The sequence below is a fragment of the Chiloscyllium plagiosum genome, chromosome 12 (genome assembly GCF_004010195.1).
Source record: "Chiloscyllium plagiosum isolate BGI_BamShark_2017 chromosome 12, ASM401019v2, whole genome shotgun sequence".
NCBI classification, from domain to species: Eukaryota; Metazoa; Chordata; class Chondrichthyes; order Orectolobiformes; family Hemiscylliidae; genus Chiloscyllium; species Chiloscyllium plagiosum.
In genome coordinates this window covers 69,997,302-70,014,636 of record NC_057721.1, presented here as the reverse complement: position 1 = coordinate 70,014,636, position 17,335 = coordinate 69,997,302, and the positions used below count along the sequence as shown (strand labels likewise).

The 17,335-nt window shown below is 41.5% G+C and overlaps 1 protein-coding gene across 2 annotated transcripts in view; it reads right to left on the bottom strand.

The window, feature by feature from the left end:
* Positions 1-17,135, bottom strand: part of LOC122555401 (interferon-induced GTP-binding protein Mx-like) — a 40,123-nt gene extending 22,988 nt beyond the window's left edge. The window contains exons 1-6 of one of the 2 annotated variants that reach the window (XM_043701373.1): positions 16,965-17,135; positions 13,136-13,335; positions 7,926-8,063; positions 6,389-6,540; positions 3,162-3,300; positions 1,271-1,469 (exon numbers count right to left, since the gene is read on the bottom strand). In XM_043701373.1, the coding sequence (XP_043557308.1) occupies positions 1,271-1,469; positions 3,162-3,300; positions 6,389-6,540; positions 7,926-8,063; positions 13,136-13,322 (815 nt within the window). In that variant the 5' untranslated portion in view covers positions 13,323-13,335; positions 16,965-17,135. Of the gene's footprint in view, positions 1-1,270; positions 1,470-3,161; positions 3,301-6,388; positions 6,541-7,925; positions 8,064-13,135; positions 13,336-16,729; positions 16,776-16,964 lie in introns of those variants that run through there. The other variant, XM_043701374.1, reaches the window with a different exon arrangement.
* Positions 17,136-17,335: the final 200 nt, after the last annotated feature.

The following is a 17,335-nucleotide window of genomic DNA, read 5'->3' as shown; positions in this document are numbered from 1 at the left end:
CTAAGGACTAACACAGCAACCACAGTCTGGTTAGTTTAACCTTAATGGTGCCAAATCTTTCAGATAACCAGGAACAAAAGTAATAGTCACTTGGAGGAGTGTTAAGGCAAACTAATTTGATTAAATCTTTTGATGAATTAACAAAGAGAATTAATGAGAGCAATGCAGTGTATGTGATCTGTATGGTCTTCTAAAGGGTGTTTGGTAATGTGCCAAATAACAAGCTAGTCAGGAAAGTTGAAACTGATGGAATACATTAGAAGGTGACAACGTGGATATGAAGTTGCTTAAAAATGTGTTGCTGGAAAAGCGCAGCAGGTCAGGCAGCATCAAAGGAACAGGAGAATTGACGTTTCGGGCATAAGCCATTCTTCAGGAAGGGCTTATGCCCGAAATGTAGATTCTCCTGTTCCTTTGATGCTGCTTGACCTGCTGCGCTTTTTCAGCAACACATTTTTAAGCTCTGATCTCCAGCATCTGCAGTCCTCACTTTCTCCCTGGATATGAAGTTGGGCAAGTGACAAGTGAGAATATTGGTGAATGGTGGTCTTTCACACTGAAAGAAGGTCTCAAGTGAGGTTCCCCAGAAGTCAGTATTAGGATCATGAGCTTCCTAATATATACTAAGGACTTAGAGTCGAGGAAAATTTTGTAGATGAAAACATTTTGAAAATACAGTGAACTGTGAAAAGAACAGTAAAAGACTTCAAGATGTTGTTGACAGGCTGATGGGTTAGGTGGAACATTAAATTTAATGTGGAAAGATGATATATTTTAGTCGAATGAAAGAGGAAAGGCAACATAAAATAAATAATACAATTTGAAAGAAGATGAAAGAGAGACCCAGGAATATATGTGCACAAATCATTGAAGCTCATGATGTGGAGATGCCGGTGTACATCACCTGACAAAGGAGCAGCGCTCCAAAAGCTTGAGAATTTTGAATAAACCTGTTGGACTATAACCTGGTGTGTTATGTGACTTCTGACTTGGTAATTTAAGGTGGTGGGCAGGTTGGGAAAATGGTTAAATAGGCGTAGATGATCCTAGGTGGTAGAAATAAAGGCATAGGGTATCAAGGAGGCTATGATGGATTGCATTTTCAGGCAATGTTGAAACCTCAGACACGTCCTAGAAGACTACAGTTAAGGGAAATCTGTGCATCAGCAAGAGTTAGCACCATTGACAACATAAAGTAGTCTATTGATGAAACAAAGCTCAATTTAATGAGTAAGCAACAGACAAATTTGTTGTTAATGGATAATAATACCGGAAAGTTGAGCTGTTCTGTAAAAATGTGATTTCTTCCTCCAATGCAGCGGACATTGTTGTATTTGCATTCAGTTCATTCTGCCCACGACACTTGACAAGAATGTAACCCTTCTTCAGAGGGACAACTTTATTCTCAAGGATTTTGATAATATCTTCTTCTGTACCTTTGTCAATCAAGTCTGGTTTTGTTAAAACACCTGGAAAATTAAACACAAGAATTTAGCAACTCAAGGAGAAGGTGCGGATTTTAAACCTGATCAATATCTTCTCCAATGCCCTATCTATTTTATTGTTGTTGTGCTTGACCTACACTTTTCAATATGAGCTAGTTTCTCATGTTTTTCTGCATAATTTTGCATGAAACTTTGGGTTGTTATACGGATTACAGACCCACATTGGCTCTGAATTCCTATGTAAAGTGAGCTCCCTCAGCATGAATTTGATAAGCAATTAATGTGAATCAATTGTACAACACTGTTTTCAACTCAGCAAAGTATAAGTAATGAATAATGTGCAGAAACCAGTGAAACTACGATTGCTTTCCTCAGAATATAAAAGTTTAGGTGATGATTTAATAGAGATGGTAAATGTTTTTGACAGAGTAGATCAGGAGCAACAAGTTCAAATGCTGGTGACCAGAAGACATAGATTGAAACTAAATAGCACAAAAACTAAAGTGGAGATGGGTATAATATTTATTTCATGCTAAAAATTGTTCAGGTGCTGTCTGAAAGGTTACAGTGGGAGACTCAACACAATATTTATAAGGAACATAAACTTGATAAGGAAAGTTAATAGAATTCTGGGGAGGAATCGATAGAATCAGAGAAATTGGATTACTTTTGAAGAGCTAATCTGATATGATGGGCCAAATAGAATAGAATCAAATAGACTTTATGGTCACATCTACTCAATGCATGTAGTGAAAAGTTTATACATCGCCAGCTACAATGCTGACTTAGATACAAAACTGCCTAGGCACAGGTCCTTTCGACAGTACATAAATAAAAATTACAGCATTACAGAAATAAAAGTTCATTACAGCAGACCATGTTGGCATCTCGCTTTCAGTCCTCACTGGGCCCTGGCTCCACATTGCACTGGCAACACGCCTCACCCGCACTCAGGACATTCCTGGACCCACTGTGGTTGCCAATGCAAGGTTAGGGGTGATCAACCTCAGCCATTGCAATACGCCCCTAGGAACTCCAAGTAGGTAGCTGCCAGTGAGGTCAGACATTTAGCAGCTTCAATCCACAAAACTGCACCAGGAGGTTTGACTGGTGCCAGCAGGTTGATGATCACAGCAACTCAGACCCAGTTTGTGAGCCTTTGTGTTGGGCAGCTGCCACAAATAGATCTCTGAGTTTAGACGAAATGCCAAACAAAGACAAAATTCAAACCCTCAATATCCTATCACTTATAATCGGGAGTGTGGTGCTGGAAAAGCACAGCAGGTCAGGCAGCATCCGAGGAGCAGGAGGATTGGCATTTTGGGCATAAGCCCTTCATCAGGATTCCTAATGAAGAGCTTATGCTCAAAACGTTGAATCTCCTGCTCCTCGGATGCTGCCTGACCTGCTGTGCTTTTCCAGCACCACACTCTCGATTCTAATCTCCAGCATCTGCAGTCCTTACTTTCTCCTATCACCTTATAGTGTCAATTCAACCTTCACTTGTCACCACCCAGTAATTCAGTGGAATTAACATCAATGAGGTGGTTTGAAAGGGAGCTGGGCTGAGTCAGTAAGAGTGCTCGAGGAACAGGCTTAATAGATTCAATAGCCTCTGCCAATTCCTGGCTTATACTTAAACTGGGAACATTTCCGATGTCTGATTGATGGTACGCTGAGCTTTCCCCAGTGCCTCTGAATTTTGATTTGATTTACCCAGTGTCCTTTCTCCTTCTGGATCAAACTCATGTGCCATCTTCAAAGCTTCAGAGGTTACAATGTCCATGGTGCAAGGGATGACAACCAAAATGATGGTTTCCTTTCTTTGAATATAGCTTTTGATGAGTTTTTTGGTCTGGAAGAGAAATACTGTTTACTATTCATGCCATAGGCAACATTTTGCTAATTGAGACAAGCAGTATGGACAAAATATGAACCAAGACAACAGTTTAGAGCTGGGATTAAATAGTAATGGTCAGATTATGCGACCCACAGTCCCATTTAATAAGGCTCCACTGGGGACGAGGATTGGGGACTGGAGCTGATGCAGTATCTCAAAAAATGCCTCATGTATGTACTAAAGGATCCTTCATAGTGAGTCTCATGGATAATTTAAGAATAATTTTGCAGGAAAATAAATCAACCTTCGCTTGAAGAAAAGGTTCCTGGCACCAGTTTTCCACATTTTAAATTTTTCAGAACCCTGACTGTCCAAGAGTCCTGATAGTTCTCCGTGACCACTGGAGATTTGGCAAGCATTACTGCTGAATTCTCTGCCGACATAGAAACAAGATGAGCACTTTCAGCCCTTCAAGCCCGCTCTGTCATTAAATATGATCACTGCTGATTATCCAACTCAGTACACTGCTCTTGCTTTCCATCCCTACCTTTTGATCACTTTAGTTCTAGGAACTATACCTAACTGCTCCTTGAAAATATTCATGGCTGGCCTCAACAATTTCCTGTGGAAGAAAATCCCATAGGCTCACTTCTGTGAAAAACATTCTCCTCAGTTTGATACTAAGTAGCCTATTGTGTATCCCTAGACTGTGAACCCTGGTTCTGGGGTCCTTCTTGCACTTACGGAGATAAAAAGAAACTTATTTAGCCAGAGAGTGGTGAATCTGTGGAATTCATTGCCACGGAAGGCTGTGGAGGCCAGGTCATTGAGTGTACTTAAGACTGAGATAGATAGGTTCTTGATTGTCAAAGGATCAAAAGTTACAGAGAGAAAGCGAGAAAATGGGGTTGAGATACCCATCAGCCATGATCTGGAAATGTGTTGCTGGAAAAGCACAGCAGGTCAGGCAGCATCCAGGGAACAGGAGAATCGACGTTTCGGGCATAAGCCCTTCTTCAGGAAGAAGGGCTTATGCCCGAAACGTCGATTCTCCTGTTCCCTGGATGCTGCCTGACCTGCTGTGCTTTTCCAGCAACACATTTCCAGCTCTGATCTCCAGCATCTGCAGACCTCACTTTCTCCCCATCAGCCATGATCCAAAGGCAGAGTGAAACCAATGGGCTGAATGACTTAATTTCTGCTCCTCTGTTCTATGGTCTTGTGATCTTATTTACCTTGTGTAGTCCAATTGGAATTCTATAGGCTTCTGTAAGAACTCCTTCATTCTTCTAAATGCCTCTGAGTATAGTCCTACTGATCCAGTCTCTCTTCATGCATCAGTCCAACTCTCATAGAAATCAGTCTCATAAATTTTAGTAGCATTCACTCCAAAGCTACAACATCCTTTCTCAGTTTAGGACATCAGAACTGCACATAGGCCTTCAGGTGTGATCTCACCAATGGCCTGTATAATTGCAGCACTCAAATTCTCTCACTGTGAAAGAAAAACATATCATTTGATCTCTTCACTGCCTGTTGCACCTGCATGTTTACTTTTAGCGAATGGTGATCAAGGACACCCAGGTCTCATTGCACCTCTCCCTTTCTTAATCTATCACAATTCACTTTATATTCTGCCTTCTTGCTTTTGCTACCAAACTGGAACACATTACATTTATTCCCATTGCACTTCATCTGCCATGCATTTGCCCAATCAGTCAGCCTGTCCAAATCGCACTGAAGCATCTCTGTATCCTCCTCACAGTTCACCCTCCCACACAGCTTTGTGTTGACAGAACTATCAATTAAATCATTCAACTGAAGATATGATCACAGAGGCCGGTGGTTTCTTGAAATGGTGTTGCAAACAGACAGGGTGGTGGAAAAGGCATTTGACATGTTTGCCTTCATTGGTCAGACCATTGAGCGTAGGAATTGGGACATCATGTTACAGCTGTACAAGATATTGGTGAGGTCACTCTTAGAATACTGTGTACAATTCTGGCTGCCTTGCTATAGAAAAGATGTCATTAAACTGGAAAAAGTGCAGAAATGATTTGTAAAAATGTTACCTGGACTGAAGTGTTTGAAGTATAAGGAAAGGCTGGGTAGGTTGGCACTTTTTTTAATCCTGGAGCATATAATGCTGAGGGGTGACCTTTAGAGGTATATAATATAAAGATTGGCATAGGTAATGTGAAAGGAAAGGTCTTCTTCCAAAGGTAGGGGAATGTAAAAGTAGAGGACATAGGTTTAAGGTGAGAGGGGAAAGATTTAAAAGGGACCTGAGGGGCAACCTTTTCACACATGTATGGAACGAGCTGCCAGAGGAAGTGATAGAAGTGGGTAGAATTACAACTTCCAAAAGACATTTGGATATTTGGACAGGCAAGGTTTAGAGGGATATTTGGCAAGTGCAGCCAAATTCACTGCCACAGAAGATTGTGGAGGCCAGGTGATTGATTATTTTTAAGCCAGAGATAGATAGGTTCTTGATTGTCAAGGGAATCAAGGGTTACGGGGAGAAAGCAGGAGAATGGGGTTGAGAAACTTATCATCTATGATTGAATGGCAAAGCAGACTTGATGGGCTGAATGGACTAATTTCTGCTCCTATGTCTTATGGTCTTATGATCAAATGGAAATAGTTCAGTTTAGCATATCTGGTTAGCACGGATGAAGTGGATCGAAGGGTCTGTTTCAGTGCTGTATGATTCTATGACTCTGTCTCCATAATTAATCTGTCAATGATCTTGTGATTTCCTGAGCTCGAGGTCAATGCAGCCAATTAACAGAAAGTTTTTGTTCTCCTCTGTTGAACACAGTTACATTTCTCCATCTTTGCTTAACATTTTGCGGAAAATGAAACTGAATTCAAAACTTTCATCAGAAGCTTACTAAACAGGCAAAATCTAAATCTTCATCTCAAATATTGATATTTTCCTCAAAAAAACTAGCTAGTCATGCAAAGGAGACACATAGACACCTGTTCCTATTCTCTGTAAGACCAGTCCCTGATTATTAAGTGAGAGCTCCCTGCTACTGTACTAAACCTCAAATCATTGTAAAAGGTACACTGAGCTCTGTTATCAAGTTCACATTACCATTTTCCCAATATCTTGAGGTTGATTCCCAACAGGAACCCTGGCAATTCCAGGCAAATCAATTAGTGTTAGATCCGGAGCATTGTTCGATTCAACTGTTAAACTGATGAGTTCGGAACTTATGGGTGTGTTTTCAGTCATCATGTCCTGGGCTGTAGATAAAACAAAATGCTGGCATTGATTTCATCAATAAATCACACACTTCCTTTGGAGTTCTGAAAATTCATTTCAGACTCAAAACATTCATCCTGTTTCCCCCTTCACAGATGCAACTAGATCTGCTGAGTTTTTCCTGCAATCTCTGTTTTTATTTCTATACTTTCAGTGCTTCGTTGAAATGACTGGGTAATTCTGGTCACCACATTACAGGAAAGATGTGGAGACTTTGGAGAGGGTGGAGAAGAGGTTTACGAGATTAGAAGGCATGAGCTTTCAGGAGGGGCTGGACAAAATGGGGTTCTTTTCTCTGGAGGCTGAGGGGAGGACTGATAGAAGTTTATAAAATTATGAGAAGCATTAATAGGGTTGACAGTAAGAATCTTTTTCCCAGAGATAAAATGTCTAATACCAGGGAGCATGTGTTTAAGGTAAGAGGTGGGAAAGTTCAAAAGAGATGTGAGGGGTAAGTGTTTTACACAGAAAGTGGTAAGACTCTGAAATGCATTGTAGAAGTATTGGTGGAGACAGATACGATTGGGGTGTTTAAAGGACTTTTAGATAAACACAGGAATAAGCAATGAATGGAGCGATGGAACAAGGGCAAGAAGAAGGGATTAGTTTAACTCGGCGTCATGTTTGACACAATATTGTGGGCCGAATGGCCTGTTCCTGCGCTGGACTGTTCTATGTTCCATGTTCCATTTTGTAAGTTCCATGTTCTATGTTCTATCCTATTCTGACAATTGAAATTGCCATTTCTTTTTGAAAACCAGCATTTGCTTCTTACCTTCTTCCCATAAAAAAGAACTCAGGTTTAGAAAACGCCTTTCATGATCTTTGGATACTCTGACACATTTCTAAACTAATAAAATGCTTGAGAATTGGAGTCGCTATTATGATACAGGAAACATTTAAGTTACTTTGTAAGACAACAAGATCCCACAGACAGCGATGTGATAATAATCAGTGAATCTCTGTTGTGGTTTTGACTGAGGGATAGACATTGGGCAGGACACTGGGGGGGACACATCAGTTGTCCTTCAAAATAGTGCCATGGAATCTTTTGTGCCAACCTGAAAGGGTAAACGGGGCACTATCTCAACAAAAAGACAGGTTTTCCAACAATCATCTGTCCCTCAGTATCGACGTAGATGTTTGTGTTCAACACTCTGAACTGAGACTTGAACACAAAACCTTTGGACTCAGAGGCACAAACAGTGCTGTGGAATCATTGTTGCAATCTTTAATTTAGCTAGTGATTGTTTGTGGAATATGATCTCCCTCTCACAGTATACGCAGTTTACTGATGGATATCCTCACTCACCTACAAACAGCCCAGTTACACTAAAAATGATTTGCTGGTTTATCTTTAATGTACCTTGAAGAATTTCATCTTCCACCTGAATTGCACGATCCAGTGTTTTGACATACTCTCTATAACGTATTTGTCCTTTCCAAGGTTTATTGCCTGCAACCTTCTTCATCTTCAACTCCAGAGGGCATCTTGTCACAATGCCTGAAATAAAAATGCAATTATTAGTTAAGAAATTAATTAGTCCATATGTTAACTGTGCTTTATCCCACATACACTGCCAGCCTTACTCAGTTTCACCTGCAATTTCTGTTGTTTTTTCAAAGGACAAGACCGTATTAACTCAAGAACAGTACACTGTGAGGTGTGTACATTTTTTAGAGATGATATATGCTAGATATTTGGTTCTAAAGGTAAAGTCACCATTGTCTCACTGGACAGCAGGACTGCTCATTCATTAAAGGGGAATAACTGGTGGTGGTTTAATCTGACGGTCACTACACAAAAGATGAGGGAGAGGTAAAGCAGGGGAGTCCTTCATGGTAACCTTAGACAGTGCAGGAATTGAAGCCATATTGTGGGCATCAGCCTCCAGCCAGCTGAGCTAAACTGACCCCATGTTAGGTAAGAGGTATCAGTGGAAGTGGAGGTAGTGAAAAAGATTTTGTCAAGGTAGATGATCAAGCCATTTGAATGATTATGCAGGCTATTTAGCTCCTGCTTCTATTTCCAATGTTTCTACATCTGGACAGTTCATGGATGGTATTCCTAAGAAGGATGTAGTGGAGAATTTTAAATTACATAATACAGAGTCTGCACAGCTTCATGAAGCAAATGTATACCTAGAGTTTACTAGGAGAGTTTGAGGACACAACAGGCAGGATAGATAAAGGAGAAACAGTGGATGTAATATATTTAGATTTTCAGAAGGTGTTTGATAACATACTGTACAATATGTTATTAATAAGACTCAAACACATGGTGTTGGAGGTAATATATCAGCACGGATAGATGATTGTCAAATTAATACAATGCAAAGAGTTGAGATATTGTGGCATTTTCAGGCTGGTAACTTCTATCCAGTGGAAGTTAGGGGAATCAGTGCTGGGGCATAATTATTTGTAATGTATATTAATGATTTGGATAAGAAAATTGAATGGACTACAGTCAAGTTTTCAAATAACACAAAAATAGATGAAAATGCAAGTGGTGAGGATGGAACAAAGAGTTTGTAGAAGGGTATAGACAGTTTAAATAAAGACTTAGCAGTAGAAATATAATGTGGAAAATGTTGAGGTTTTGCACCTTAGCAGGAACAATAGAGGAGCTGAATATTATTTTAATGGAGAAGTACTGCAAAAAACTACATAACAGAGGATTTGGGAGTCATAGAGCCTTGGAGATGTACAGCACGGAAACAGACTCTTCGGTCCAACTCATCTATGCTGACCAGATATCCTAAATTAATCTAGTCCTATTTGCCAATATTTGACCCATATCGGTCTAAACCCTTCCAAATCATATATCCATCCAGATGCCTTTTTAAATGTTGCATTTGTACCAGCCTCCACCACATCCTCTGGCAGTTCGTTCCATACATGCACCACCCTCTCTGTGAAAATGTTGCCGCTTTGGTCTTTTTTAAAATCTTTCCCCTCTCATTTTAAACCCTCTCATTCGTAGTCAAGATTAGAGTGCTGCTGGAAAAGCACAGCAGGTCAGACAGCAGCTGAAGAGTAGAAAAATCGATATTTCGGGCAAAAGCCCTTCATCAAAAGCTGGTACCCAAGTTCCGCATCTAACAGAAAAGGCAAATTAAAGTTCAGCCTTTATTTCAAAGGGAATGAAGTACAAAAGTTGGGAGGTTTTGTTAAAATTCCTCGTCAGACTGCTGCTAGAATACTTTCACCAATTCTCGACACCACGTCCTACCTCTTCCTATTTGCCCATGACCCCCCCATGACCCATCAGGCCAAAGTCACTCGCATGGTCTGTGCCCTCATTGACTCTGGTGATCTCCCCTCCACTATCTCCAGATCATAATCTCCCAGCCCTGCACTGTCCGGTTCCACCTGCTCCCCCAAGATCCACAAGCCCAACTACCCTGGCTGACCCATCGACTTGGCATGCTCCTGCCCCACCGAACTCATCTCGTCCTACCTCGACTCCATCCTCTCCCCCTTGGTTTAGGCACTTCCCACCTACACCTGTGACACCAACCACGCCCTCCATCTTTTCAGTAACTTCCCATTTCCTGGTCCCCAGAGCTTTATCTTCCCTATGGATGTGCAGTCCTTATACATGTCCATACCCCACAAGTAAGGCCTCCAGGTCCTTCGCTTCTTCCTCTCCAACAGACCCATCAAGTCCCCCTCCATCAATACCCTCCTCCGCCTCACCAAACTGGTCCTCACCCTTAATAACTTTTCCTTCAATTCCTCCCATTCCCTCCAAATCCAGGGGGTGACCATGGGCACTAGGATGGGCCTCAGCTAATGCCTGTCGCTTTGTCGGCCATGTTGAACAGTCCCTCTTCAGCACCCACACAGGCACTGTGCCCCAACTCTTCTGCTGTTACATCAACAACTGCATTGGTGCAGCGTCCTATACCTGAGATGAACTGGAGCAGTTCATCCACAACTTCCATCCCATCCTCAAATTCACTTGGGCCATCTCGGATACCTCCCTCCCCTTTCTTCACCTGTCCATTTCCAACTCCAGCGACAGTCTCCAGACGGACGTTTACTACAAACCCACAGACTCGCACGACTACCTGGATAAGCCCTTAATCATTCATTCTCCTGCTCCTTGGATGTTGCCTGACCTGTTGTGCTTTTCCAGCACCACACTCTTGACTCTGAACTCCAGCACTTGCAGTCCTCACTTTCTCCTACGACTCCTCCCACCCAGTATCCAGCATAACTCCATACCATTCTTCCAATTCCTCCACGTCCTTCGCATCTGCTCAGACGAGGAGACATTCCACTCCCAAGTATCCCAGATGTCCACCCTCTATCATCCAGACAGCCCTCCATCACACCACCTCCATTCCCCATTCCATTGCTCTAAATCCCCTCCAACACAATAAAGTTCCCCATGTCCTCACCTATCATCCTACCAGTCTCTGCAACACCTCCATCCAGTCCCCAAACAGTCCTTCCAGGTGAGACAGAGGTTCATCTGCCTCTCCTCCAACCTAATTTACCACATCAGTTGCTCCTGGTGTGGTCTTCTCTACATCAAGGAGACCAAATATAAACTTAGGGAACGGTTCACCGAGCATCACAGCCAGGCCTGCAGGGGCTGACCTGACCACCCAGTCACCACCCATTTTAATTCCCCTTTCCACTCCCTCTCCAACATGACATTCCTTGGCCTCCACCATTGCCACAATGAACCAAATTGCAAATTGGAGGAACAACACCTCTTCTTCTATCTGGGCAGCCTACAGCCCAGAGGACTCAACATTGAGTTCTCCAATTTCAAATAATCTTTCTTCCTATCCCCCGACTCCCTTCCTTTCTCTGACTCCCTTCCCAGTCCCTCCCCCTCCCTTCCACTCCTCCCAGCCACCTACTGGATGCACTCTTTCGTCGACCAACCAGGTCGTACCCTTTGCCTGTCTTCACCTATCCTCACCACACCCCCTTTATCTGCAGCTCCACCCACACCCACCTCCTGTCCTGAAGAAGGGTTACACCCAAGACATCGACTTCTCCAGCTCCTAATGCTGCCTGGCTTGTTGTATTCTTCCAGCCTCCTGCCTGTCTAGCTAGAATACTTTAAACATTTTTGTGCCCCTTATTCAAGAAAATATATATTGGGGTTGGTGGAAGTCCAGAGAGAGTTCACGAGGTTGCTAATGGATATGGAGGGATTGTTTTATGAGAAGAAGCAGAATTATTTAAACCTGGACTCATTGAAATTTAGAGGAATGAGAGGCAACCTTCTTGAAAGGAGTGGTAAATTGAATATTACTTGGGGAAATATAGAATTTTCCATTTTGATAGTAAGAAATAAAAGAAGTATATTATCTGAATGGTGGGTGATTGCAGACAGCATTCTGGGTAATTTCATGCTTGAATCACAAAATTTGAGTGTACAAGTACAGCAAGTAATTAAGAATGCCAGTACAACACTATCACTATTGTAAGGTTGAGCAGACTTGGTTTGTATCCGCTGAGAATTAAAACAGTAAGAAGGGACCCACTTCAAATGTACAAGATACCAAGGGGTCTTGACCGCTTGGACATGGAACAAATGCTTCCTCTTGTGGGAGAATCTAGAATTCGAGATCACTGTTTAAAAAATAGGAGTTGTCCATTTAAAACAGAGATTAGGCAAGAACATTCTCTCAGAGGGTCTTGAGTCTTTGGAACTCTCTTCCCGAAAACCTGGTGGAAGCAGAGTCCTGGAATATTTTTAAGGCAGCGGTAGATGGATTCTTGGTAAGCAAGGGGGTGAAAGGGTTTGTTTTAGTTGTGGGCAGGCATGCAGATTTGAAGTTACATTCAGACCAACCCTAATCTTATTGAAAGGCAGTACTGGCTTGAAGGGCTGAATGGCCTACTCCTTCTCCTAATTCATATGTTCATTTGTACGTTCAGAGTCTGTATTAAACTAATTAAAGATCGTGGAGATCTTGTGGCACATTGTGTTGGATCTCTACGCCTGGAATAGAAGTTCCTGGGTCAAGTCTGAGGACGAAATGGACACAGCAAGTGTCTCATAATGTGATCATTATGACCTGACTGTTAATCTGCAGATCCTTTTGTAATGCCTATGGTAAATAGTAAGAGTGGGACAATTTCTTGTTCAGCCAGAACCATGTGGTAGCTGCAATTCAGTAGTCTCTCCATGTCTCAAAATTCCATGATTCAGTTCTTGCCAGGAATTAAACTCATTCTGATCGAGTTAAAAATCAAACAACTCTAGGTTATAGTCCAACAGGTTTAATTAGAAGTACTAGCTTTCGGAGCGCTGCTCCTTCATCAGACAACCACCTGGTAAGGGTGCAATGCTCCGAAAGCTAGTGCTCCCAATTAAACCTGTTGGACTATAACCTGGTGTTGTGTGATTTTTAACTTTGTACACCCCAGTCCAACACCGGCATCTCCAAATCATTCTGATTGAGACATGGCTGGGGAGAGAGTGAAATAAAGATCCCAATTCTTGTGGCTGAACACTTCCTGCATCGGTGATACTCTACACCTCGAGACACTTTCTCCCATTATAACTAATTTTGAAAACATGAATATGTACAAGATTCTTCTTACCTTTGCCTCGGGGAAGGGCCACGTCAGACAGCATCTCCAGGATAGAACTTTTCCCTGAGCTCTGGTCTCCAATCACAGCAATGGTGGGGAGAGAAAAGTCTTTATCTATACCCATTGACCTCAAGTCATCAATAGTGTTAATATAATCACGAATGTTCTCCTCAAACATATTAGAAAATACAGCCATTTTTGAACGAGCACTGTGGAAAGAAAGCAGAGTTTCCTATTAGGGGTTGCAATGTTGATTTCTCTGAAACAATGAAGACCAACTATGACTTGCCCAAAGGCCTTTGTTTTCAATATGTGGAGATAAGATATTTTGCATTGAGTGGGAAATTCTGTGCTGTAGAAGACAATTGGTTGCTGTTCATGTTGTTCCACCCATTCTACGGAAGGCACACACAGTCAATGGTTGTGACAAGGATTTCTACTCGAGCTTTCCAAGGGAACAGTATCAGATCCCTAAGCTCCTGGCAAGGAATTATCATGTAATAAAGTGCTGTCATGCAATGAAGTTTCTTTTTACTGTTAATCACTAAATAGACCAAAGACAAAGAAAAAGAAAGGAGCATTACTGGTAGTGAGCCACTTTAAAACTCTTACCCAGTACCACTTCCAGTTGGAGGTGGCAAATATCCCAATCTCTTTCTTTGACTGAGAGAAGAAGATTCAGGTTTCTCTTCAAGTAAACCGTTCTACTGACTTTTAAATATTCCGGCTTACTGCTTCCCCAATCTCCATTAGATGAGAATGAGTTAAATTAAGCACAAAGCTCTTTTTACCGGTGCCCCTAGGTAGGACCATATCCAAAAACATCTCCAATAGAAAGATTTTCCTTGAGCTCTTATCTTCAATCAGAGCACTGTTGACGATTGACACAGCATACACAAGCAGACCAATAAAGATTATATATTTAATGTTGCAGTTATATTGATTCATGAGCAGCATGTCTTAGCGCAGAAGATATAATAATCTGTTTCCTTCTATTGTACACCAGCTTGTACTTAAGAGAATATGTTAGTGATCCTGCAAACCCAAGGTTTGGTGATGTGCCTGAAACAGCTGAATGCCTGCAGTATATGAAGTGAGTGCATGAGAATGGCAACATTGGTACTGGCATGATGGTGAGATGAAATGTTTCAGATTATTAGGTCACTTGAAAGGATAGGTGCAGAGAACTAATTTCCCCTTGTGGAAAAGTCTAGAACCAGAGCATATCATCTCAGAGTAAGGATGCACATTTAAGACAGAGGTCAGGATGATATGGTTTCTGTCAGAGGGGGCATAGTTAAGGGCACTATGCAGCATTCACAAGAAGTTAGCTAATCTAAAGGCTCAAATAGACATACATAGGTTTATCTAATCACCATCACAGAAACATAGCTATGTGGTGACCAAGACTGGGAACTAAATAGTTTAGATATTCGATATTTCACAAGGACAGACAAGCAGGAAGAGGATGTGGAGTTGCACTGACAGTAAGGATGGGATCAGTACATTATTAATTGAAAATATCACATCAGATGAGTAATATTTTGGAAGTAATGTACTGACATTGTTACAATACGGAGAGGACAGCTGAATCAAATCAGCCTTCACTGTATTCACAACACAGTAAAATTAAAATACTCAATAAACCTCAAAGTTGTTCCAATGATTCCTAATCAGATCTTTTAAAATAACCAGTACCAGACTTTGAGAATAACCAATACTAGACACCAAGTTTATTGCTGAAATAAAATAATTAACAATTTATTAATAGTACAGGAGCTTTGGTAATCTACTGTCTATGATTTGAACCCATCCTTCTGTCATTTGAGTTCTCACTCTCACAAAGACAAATAGGCAACAGACATAGCTGAATCTTGATGTTTTACAGATAGTTAAAAAAATCCACACTATGCTTTAGCTTTATCCATATTTTCTTCAAATATTAACTTTGTTTAAGTATCCACAGATGATGCCAGACCTGCTGAAGTTCTTCAACATTTTCTGTTTTATTTCAGATCTCCAGCGACTGCAGTATTTTAGTTTTGATCAAAGGACAATTCAATAGTTCACGTAATCACCAATGAATTAGTGTAAAGCAATATTTTTACCACATGACAGCCTCCAACAGCAAGCATCTCTTTGATCTTTAATGCAATTAGCACACTGGACGATCTACCAATAAAATCCTGGCATTTACAATTAATCAGAAGCTAAACTAGAGCAGCGAGATAAATATTAAGGCTTTAAGAGCAGGGCAAGCCAGGAGTGTGATTCTCCATTTGTCTGAATGAGTGTGACTCCACCAACATTGAAATAGCTTGAAATCATTCACGACAAAGTAATCCACATGATCTGTACCTATTCACTATTTTAAATGTTTCTCCATAGGTGGCGCCTGTTTCCTGCAATGTGCTTCACTGACAAGATGCACTGTATTGAGTCCATAAGCCTCTTTCAATAGCACTGAAGTGGGAGATGGCACAGGGCAGGGTGACACTAGGCACACGGATATACAAGATGGCCGCTGAGCCATCAGTTGGCCACTTGACACATAAGATGGCCACTGGACCACAATATGGAGAGAGACAGCAGAGCAAACACAGACGCTGCCTGGGGCACCAGAATGCCAGCACAATGCACTCACAACCTAGTTGATTAGTTTAAGATGAGTGCGGGAGAGAATACACATGAGTAAGGTACACTGCCCGCTGAAGTGTCAGGGTCCAGCCAACACCTTTGATAGAAATGCTAACAGTTTGATATGGACTCAATCCAAAGTGCTAATAGCCAGGGCTGCAGTAATTGTCCTTCTCAGGAAGAGCGATTAGCGTCCATTACTACAGCAATGGTCTTCCACGCAGATTTTGAAACTGACAATGTCTGCACTGAAACAAACAACAACTGCGCTGAAATTAACAAAGGCTGTGCTGGATCTGACGATGACTATATCGAAACTATCAATAATTCTGCAATGGTTGCCATAAATAAATCATGTTACAAAGACAATAATCCCATCACTGACCTATTGTATCACAAGATGTATAAAAGTATCTTGACATGTGCTCCGGGTCGAGAAAAGACTCGCAGCTGACCACTGTGCTGTTGGTGTCTTTCTCTCCCTGGGGCTCTGGTATCGAGAAGGAGATGGGCAGAAGATGCATGAGAACGCCATTAAGTATGTTACCCTCCAGCTCACTCAATATCCTGATTTGGAAATACAGTGCTAATCCTTCGTTGTCACTGGGTGAAAATCCTAGAATCCCCTCCTTAATGGCATTGTGAGTCTGCCTATAGCACATGGACTGCAGCGGTTCAAGAAAGCAGCTGCCTACCATCTCCCTGAGGACAACAATGGACATGCAACAAAAGCTGAGGGCAAGCCAGTGACATCCACGTCCCACAGTGAATACAAAAAATAAATCCCAAACAGGCACATGTAGTGGAGAAAGCTAGAAAATAAAACAAGGCAGGATAGTGTAAAGAGAGAGAGAAAAAAAAGACAGTGAAGCAGAGCTCAGAGAGCAAGGGAAATTCACAAGTTAAATCATGGCAAAAATCATTGCTTAGTTTTTTTACCAAAAACATTGATAAGTTTGTTCTGACCTTATCTCTCTACAGTAATCTCATATCTTAATTTATTGCAAAGTTTGTTCTCATAAGAGCAAAGGCTCTGAAAAAGCCCCCAGAAACAATAAAATGCACTGGAGCAGTTTGAGAAGGCAGCTCAGCAGTATGTTCCCAACAGCTGGTGGAGATGGGCAATAGTAATGGGCTGGTCATGATACCAACATTATTTGAATAAATACAAAACAGTAAAACATGCAATCTTCATACAAACCTTCAAATGTCCGATTCTTAGAGTGAAAAATTCCTGGGACACTTGTACTTCTTCTATCTGTACTTGGTGAGAAAAGAAACCCGTGGTTGTGTTCAGTATACGGCACTCGATCTGTTAATTGGTCTTCTTTATGTACTGCTCTTGTAGTTGGGGTGGGAGTGAAATAAAATAACAAATCCAATCAAGAATCCCCTATTGTCACTAGGCATCAATAAGAAATTTCTGCCTGTCAGTGAAATTTGCGTGTCAGCCAAATGAGTCACCTGATCCATTTTGCTTGAGAGAACAGAATGCTTCTGTTTCGGTGTTACAGAAACTCTGCAGCCTTGTGTGACAATGTTTCAGTGAATGAGCACAAGTGTTAACTAAAA